The sequence below is a fragment of the Triticum dicoccoides genome, chromosome 2B (genome assembly GCF_002162155.2).
Source record: "Triticum dicoccoides isolate Atlit2015 ecotype Zavitan chromosome 2B, WEW_v2.0, whole genome shotgun sequence".
NCBI classification, from domain to species: Eukaryota; Viridiplantae; Streptophyta; class Magnoliopsida; order Poales; family Poaceae; genus Triticum; species Triticum dicoccoides.
The window spans coordinates 4,854,739-4,862,828 of record NC_041383.1 but is presented as its reverse complement, the minus strand read 5'-3'; the positions used below and the strand labels follow the sequence as shown (position 1 = coordinate 4,862,828).

Here is an 8,090-nt window from a genome sequence, read left to right as displayed (position 1 = left end):
CCAGATATATGTTGCAGTGTGGATAAGATGATGCGCACACATAGTGCTAGAAACACTCCGGCGGGTGAGCTACGTGGAGCTAGAGATAAGCCAGCCAACAAATTGAGGCTCTTTCTTGGTAGCTAGAGATAAGCCAGCCATATCCCCATGAATCTCAAGCCGTTGAAACAACCCGAACTCGACCGATCCCGACAATGTTCTTACACTGGTTGGTTGCTATATATAGACATGATCGTATCAGCATGCAGCAACAGAGCTTGCCATATATGCAGTGAAGTTCAGATAAGAAACACTAAGCTAGTTTAAGTGGTGATTAATCAGTTCATCACCAGCTTCTAGCTATTGGCTCATCCGCTCATGGGTTCGACAGAGGCCATCCTGTCTGCACAGACCGCCAGCCAATTCTTCAGCACCAACAAGGTACAAGCAGCTCATAAGCTCCATGGCAATTCATGTTTGCTAAGTTCTACATTTGTGTTCTTATGTTTTTTTTTTTTGGCTCTCTATATTTGTTCTCTGCAGTTCATGGCGAGCCCCGTGCCGCAAATGCCGAAGCAATCTGATGCCAGCGGAAGACACGCGGAGAAGAAGGAGCTGAACAATGATTCTGCCGTCAAGGTTGCTGGGAAGCAACGAGCGCAACTGAAGCCACGGTTCGCCCCGGAGCTGGATGGGCTCAATTGCTTCGAGACCCTTGTCCCTCTCTGATCAAGCACCAGCTAGCTGAATGCACGGGCTCCTTGATTTCTTGTGTCTACTTTCCAACACATGGATTTTTGTTTGTGAGAGACTCATTATTACATGGGCGGGAGTTGTGTCTTTTATTTCACGAGCGATCATTAATTCATAAATACTTTTTTTAATGATCTAAAAGATCTTACATTAGTTTACAGATGGAGCATGTTTTTATGTTCACATATTGTCATGTTGTTTGTTTCGATGTCGAGGGACTTGATAATTTGTTCCCTGTGTTTCATGCATTTAAGTGTGACAACATTTGTCCCAAGTCCCAACTCATGACATATGGAGACATGCCAACACATCGCCTATAATTTGTGCGCGCCTATGTCTCGCTTGACGTCAGACGTAGGACAGTCTTGCCGGAGGGAGTGTAAGAATGGGCTGGCCAGCTTGCGGGAGGCCACAACCTCGTTTTTTCTGTTTTTTTCTTATTTTTCGTAAATAATATATAGCACTCTACATAATTTTAAAAAAAAATATTAATCCAGCATTTGTGATAAAATGCTAAATGTGTGTAGAAAAAATATTTCTCTTGTAGACAATATACCATGTAAATGAAAAAAATCATATTTAAAGCATGTTCATGATATATATACAAAAAGGTATAATGTGTATCAAAAAGTACTCTTCAAATACAAAAAATTGTAAAAATGTTAATCATTTATTCTAAAATCGTTTTAAACTAAATTTGTATATAAAATATTCCTGGTGTACGCCAAAAATGTAGAACATGTACTAATAAATTGAACATAAAAATAAATTTTACAAAATGTTGATCATGTGTAAAAAATGTTAATTATGTATTTCAAAAATGTTAACCGTGTATAAAAAATGTTTTTTAACACAACACAGACGCAAACGATTATACATACGCACATACACTCATCTCTATGCACGCACGCACACCGTACACATATGAGCACCTCCAAGAGACTGAGTTGGCACACCATCTTGAAAAAGTTGTCACAAACACCTTCGTAGGAATGTCTCCCTCCACTAAACGCACATCGCCGGAAGCCCTAAAATAAATCCAGAAAAATACAAGCACCAGCGTCAAGTCTAGAAGTTGAACTCAGATGGGTTGGGATACCACTGTCGTCCTAACTATTCAACCATAGGTTGGTTCGCATAAACACATATTCCCAATACATAAAAATGTAAAGTAGCGTCAAGTCTAGAAGTTGAACTCAGATGGGTTGGGATACCACTGTCGTCCTAAATATTCAACCATAGGTTGGTTCGCATAAACACCTATTCCCGATACATAAAAATGTAAAGTATGTATGAAAAAAATAGTCATCAAAGACAAAAAACTTGAAAAAAATGGTAATCATCTATTTTAAAAATGTTAAGTGTGTGCAAAAATATTGTTCCTGGTGCATATGAAAAATGTATAATGTGTCTTAAAATTTCTGAACAGAAAAAATAAAATTATTGTGGTGTGTGAAAAAATATTAATCGTATATTTCACGAATGTTAAACATATATTAAAAAATGTTCCTGGTATATACAACGTGTATGAAAAAATAGTCATCAAACATAAGATCTATAAAAATGTTAATCATGTATTTGAAAAACGGTAAACATGTATTAAAAATGTTTCTAGTGTATACTTAAAATGTACAAAAGTGTATATAAAATGTAGACAAGTGTTCAAACAAGAAAAAAACGAAGAGAATCAAACAAACGGAAGAAAGAAAAAAAGAACTTAGTAACAAAGAAGAACGGAAAAGTCGAAGGAACCAGTCAAAACCCACGAGGAAACAGAGAAAACCGAAGAAAAACAAAAGAACCGAAGAAAAATGAAGAAAAATAATGAAACTAAGAAAGAAACAAAGAAGTAGAGAAAATGGGAAAGAAAATAAAAATAAAAACAAAGAATGAAACAAAAGAAAGCCGACAAAAAAGGAAAATAAAATACCAGAATAAAACAAAGATAATGGTGAAAAAGAAAAAGGAAAAACAATGAAAACCCCATGAATAAACAAAAACTCATGAAAAAACCAAAGTATAACCAAGAAAACCAGGGAATAAAAAACAAAAAACATCAGAGAACAAGATTGAACGAACGAACGACGTGAACGGACAAGACTGAACATGCATCAACAAACAAGATTGGACCGAAAAAACAAAAACAATCTCAGAAAAGAAGTCAACGAACGAGCGACGGTGATTGGGGTCTAAGTGTCTAACATCGGGGCTTATATAAGTCCCAAAAAACTTTCTGAGATGGGCTAGAGCTTTATTACAGGCCTGGAAAAAAGTCACAAATACATCCCCATGCGAGACGACCTTACCATATAACTGCCTGAGATAGTTTCTATGACGGGTCTACTTTCTGTTTGCCTTAGAATGCCTACCTTGCCAATGTAGGCTTCACTCTAAGCTATCCGATAACGAGGTCTAAGGTAATCCGCCTCATACGGGTTTTTTCATGATGGACCCTGCTGACATGCCTTGAAAGCTTTATATGATATAGCTCTTTTTGTGTGGTAGTGAGATTGAGATGATTTATCCCTTGAGGTTCTCTGCAAATTTAATTGAAATTTTCAACAAAACTCAAAACAAATCTAAGCAAATCATAAATACCCTGGTGACTATCCTATAAAAGTTTCATATCATTTGGATGAGAAGCCCGGGAGAATCACCCTTTTGGAATTGTATATCTAAATTAGATTGAATTCCAAGTCAGCATATCTATGGCATGAGTACCCGTCCTCTCAATATTGATATCCAATGGGGTGAGGTTCGACTTTGAGTCCGGTGCGAATCATTAGCATAACAGTTGTGATTTTTCAGAAAAAACCCTCCAAATAGTTTGGTACATTGACACAAATTCATTTAAAATCGTGGCTTCATGAAATCCAGTTATAAATCAAATCTTGTCATTCGCTCTCTAGTGAGCCAATGAAAGTCATCGGGTGGGTGGGAACTTTGATACCATGTTTGTGACTGCACAGTATGGTTGTGGGCGTGTGGCCTCCATCCATGCCATGAGCTGAACCTTTCAGCTGCCACCTGAATTAGCCTAATCATTCCATGCCGAGGTAGTTTTCGAACATGATAACAATATATTTAGTTTGCCATCAAACCACACGCGGGAAAAAGTTTCAATAGCATAAGATAATGCATCGTACCAGCTGGAGTAAGAAAAGAACAGTCCAACGCATTCGGAACCTATGATGTTGACTTTTTGTCTACGCAAAATTTCCTGTCTCCAAGACATGGTAAATGTCGACAAGTAAAGGCCCCACCATAACGTGGGACAAACATATAGCAACCGCATAACCAAGCATAGCAACTATAAATCCCTAGGAAAACTATATTTTACATTACACTCCTTTAAAAATCTCTTGCTTGTTGGTTGCTTGGTGCAACAAGAATTTTGCTCCTAGAGAAGACCATTGGGCTCTGTTTTCTCGGTGGTGTGGTTGGGGTCGGACACTTGGACGAACAAGAAAATCAATCAATCTGACGCTCACCGCCGCCGCCGCCAGCGTTGCATGGTGGGGTCGTGGCCTGGACGGACCCTCCCAAGCCCCCCAAACCCTCTCCCCATCCGTCTTCCTCGTGCTCTCCGCCCCTCCCCTCCCCTCCCCTCCCCTCCTTATACGCCCCCGCCCCGAGCTCTCCTCCCCCATTCCGCCGCATTGCGTCGCGCACACGGGCAAGCGGGGACAGCCGGCAGCAGATCTTCCAGACAGAGGAGATGGCGGCCGCGTCCTTCACCGCCGCCAAGTTCCTGGCGCCGGCGGCGGCCAGATCCGGCGGCGACCGGGCGCGGCCCTTCCCCGCGCCGTCCGCGTCCTCCATGCGCCCGCTCCGCCACAGGCCGGCCCGGCGCCTGGGCTCCGTCCTGGCCGTCTCCTCCGACGTGCTCAAGGCCGCGCCCGCCGCCGCCGCGTACCCGGTGAGAATTCGCATCTCTCGTCTGTTCATCAGGGACCGTAAAAAAAGTTGCGATCTTGCAGTCCCGACTGTAAAAAATCGATCTTGGCTCGGGCCGCTTTTCCTCTTCTACGTACGATTGGATCCCGGGAGCTGCCGTCTGTAGATTCGTCGAGCGTTCTAGATTTACTTACTGCATGACTCTGTTCTAGATACTAGATTGGTTCAGATTAGCTCGCGTAATTTTCGTCCCCAAAGGTTGGACAGTAAGCAATTCGACTACCCAGATGCTAGTCAGTAGCGGCCTCCTGAATCTTGTATTGGGAATTCTCTTGTAATAATCTGGGCACAATCCCACGCTTGAAAAGTTCACTTTAGGATTTGATTTGAAGGTGCTGCAAAAGCTCTCTCTCGACCGATCCTCTCATGCCAACCTTGTTTTTAGTTTAAAACCGATACTCGATAGCAAATTAAAATGTACCGCATCATATGATTTCAGAATTGGAGTACTGTTTAGTTCTTAGATCTAGCTTCAACTGTGGTAACTGCAGCGAGCCAGTGGTGCTTGTATATGAAAATTTGAGAAAACTGAGGTTATAAATTGTTAAATCTTGGAAACTTTTTTCATGTTCTGCTTCTCTGTTTCCTTAATTTGAAGTGTATCGCCTTATGCAGGCGGTGACCCGGGAAGAGGCGTTGGAGCTGTACGAGGACATGATCCTCGGCCGGAACTTCGAGGACATGTGCGCGCAAATGTACTACCGTGGCAAGATGTTTGGTTTCGTCCATCTTTACAACGGGCAGGAGGCCGTCTCCACCGGCTTCATCAAGCAGCTGAACCAACCTGACTGTGTTGTTAGCACGTACCGTGACCACGTCCACGCGCTGTCCAAGGGTGTCCCGGCCCGTGCAGTCATGGCCGAGCTCTTTGGCAAGGCCACTGGCTGCTGCCGCGGACAGGGTGGTTCCATGCACATGTTCTCTGAGCCCCACAACCTCCTTGGAGGCTTTGCCTTCATTGGAGAGGGCATCCCTGTCGCCACTGGCGCTGCCTTTGCCGCCAAGTACCGCCATGAGGTGCTCAAGCAGTCTAGCCCTGACGGGCTTGATGTCACGCTTGCATTCTTTGGGGACGGTACCTGTAACAACGGCCAGTTCTTTGAGTGCCTGAACATGGCTCAGCTGTGGAAGCTTCCGATTATTTTTGTTGTGGAGAACAACCTATGGGCAATCGGGATGTCTCACCTCAGGTCTACTTCAGATCCCGAGATCTGGAAGAAGGGCCCGGCATTCGGAATGCCTGGTGTACATGTCGATGGGATGGATGTCCTGAAGGTCAGGGAGGTGGCTAAGGAGGCAATTGACAGGGCCAGGAGAGGTGAAGGACCAACTCTAGTGGAATGTGAAACTTACCGGTTCAGAGGCCACTCTCTTGCTGATCCAGATGAACTCAGGAGGCCTGGTAAGGATTACCTTTCTGGTTAATTTTTACTCCCTCCGTCCCAAAATAAGTGACTCAACTTTGTACTAACTTTGTACTAAAGTTAGTACAAAGTTGAGTCACTTATTTTGGGACGGAGGGAGTACTTCACTTTTGTTCTAAGTAGTGGCACTGCTATCACTTTTATGCTAACTGGAGAAATAGAAATTGCAAGAAAAGCATTTTAGTCATGAAGTTTACAGTTCTGTTTAGACTGTTTGCCAAGTACCTGAACTGTAGTACTATACTACTCCCTCCGTCTGGAATTACTTGTCATAAAAATGGATAAAAATGGATGTATCTACAACTAGAATATGTCTAGATACAATCATTTCTCCGACAAGTATTTTCGGACGGAGGGAGTACTATATACTACTCCCTCTGTCTCAGAATGTAAGACCTTTTCTGACACTGAACGTCTTACATTTTGAGACAGAGGGAGTACTAAATTTCCTGAGTAATACATCACATACAATTTTGGTCATGCAAGATGTGCCATCCTGTTTGGTTGCGAAATAAATGTGAAAACTATATAGGGTTTTGTATGATCACAGTTAGAAAGTAAAGTTTATGGTGCCAATTGAAATACTGAGCGAAATATTTCTTTTGTTCTTATCATCATCCCAGTCATCTTATCTGGTATGTCACCTTCCTGATAGTGATAGGTATGACTAGATTGTCTCATAGTCAATTCACAGAATATTCAGCACCACTTGTTTTCTTTAAATAAACATGAATACAAACGGCAAAAATCCTCTCATATTAACCTTCATAAGAAGCAAATGCCTTTTTTTATTGCTTATTATTAGGGGACGTGCTTTAATGAACCTGACAGTAAATTGACCCAGTCATCTTATCTGATATGTCACCATCCTGATAGGGTATTACCGGTTGTTGACCCATAGGGTCTCATTATTTAAATTGACCCCTTGTGTTTCTGTATCAAGTTGATAAATCTTAACAACTTGACAGTTGACATACAACCAATCATAGTTTTGTCCCAGGATGTATGCCTTTTTATGCGGTTATTATTCTCAAATCACTTTTACTCTGTTATTAGTCGTATCAGATAGATTTTGTAAAGGTGGAAATATAAATTAGTTGGCTAAGTTTGGATCTTACATGACCTAGACCATATACTTGTTTACGTCTTCAAACCTGATTACTATTTTTTTTATGGTCTATGTATCTAACTTGGAAATTATCGCTATCTGGTAATCTTGATTTTTGACTATTTTGTATCCAGTATCTCAGTGTATATCTGCATCCATACTCTTTTTCTCTAGTGGCAAACTTAATTGTCAACTCTTGAAATTGTCAAGCTGCACATATTTCCTCTTTTTTTTGCTAATGTGCTCTTTGACTCAATCATCTGATGACCTCGTGCGCAGATGAGAAATCTCACTACGCCGCAAGGGACCCCATCACATCCCTGAAGAAGTACATCATCGAGCAGAACCTCGCGTCCGAAGCCGAGCTGAAGAGCATCGAGAAGAAGATTGACGACGTCGTGGAAGAGGCCGTGGAGTTCGCTGACGCGAGCCCGCTTCCCCCACGGAGCCAGCTGCTGGAGAACGTGTTTGCCGATCCCAAGGGCTTTGGCATAGGCCCCGACGGCAAGTACAGGTGCGAGGACCCCAAGTTCACGCAAGGCACGGCGCAAGTCTAAGGGCCGCTGCTGCAGAAGCAGCTTGTTTACGCCTTGTTTCTCATGCACTACCTCTCTAGCTACCCCGTCCCTAGTTTTGTCGATCCCGCTGTCGATTTCTTGTGTTGTTAGAGGTCATCTATCACTGTAATTCATTGCTCGCTGTGCTACTGCGCGGCGGCTGATGCCCCCAGTTTTTTTTTTACCCAAGAAAATGTTCACCAGTCCAGTTGTTGTTCTACAGTGACTCTACATGTGTCTGGTTTGTAGTAATTGGTACAGATATTGGAAGAGATGTTTTTTTTTTGAAACGGAGGCAAAAGATTTGCCTCA

At 42.5% G+C, this 8,090-nt stretch overlaps 1 protein-coding gene across 2 annotated transcripts; it reads left to right on the top strand.

Moving 5' to 3' along the window:
- The first annotated feature begins 243 nt into the window (after window positions 1-243).
- On the top strand, window positions 244-8,090 carry LOC119361681 (pyruvate dehydrogenase E1 component subunit alpha-3, chloroplastic). Of its 2 annotated transcripts, XM_037626812.1 has the most exons (5): window positions 244-420; window positions 523-653; window positions 4,504-4,651; window positions 5,305-6,091; window positions 7,501-8,090. In XM_037626812.1, exons 1-5 carry the CDS (start codon window positions 358-360, stop codon window positions 7,776-7,778), a joined length of 1,407 nt encoding a protein of 468 aa, XP_037482709.1. In that variant the 5' UTR covers window positions 244-357; the 3' UTR covers window positions 7,779-8,090. The 2 variants fall into 2 exon arrangements, with proteins under 2 accessions (XP_037482709.1, XP_037482708.1); XM_037626811.1 differs by lacking the exons at window positions 244-420; window positions 523-653 and having other exon boundaries at window positions 4,367-4,651.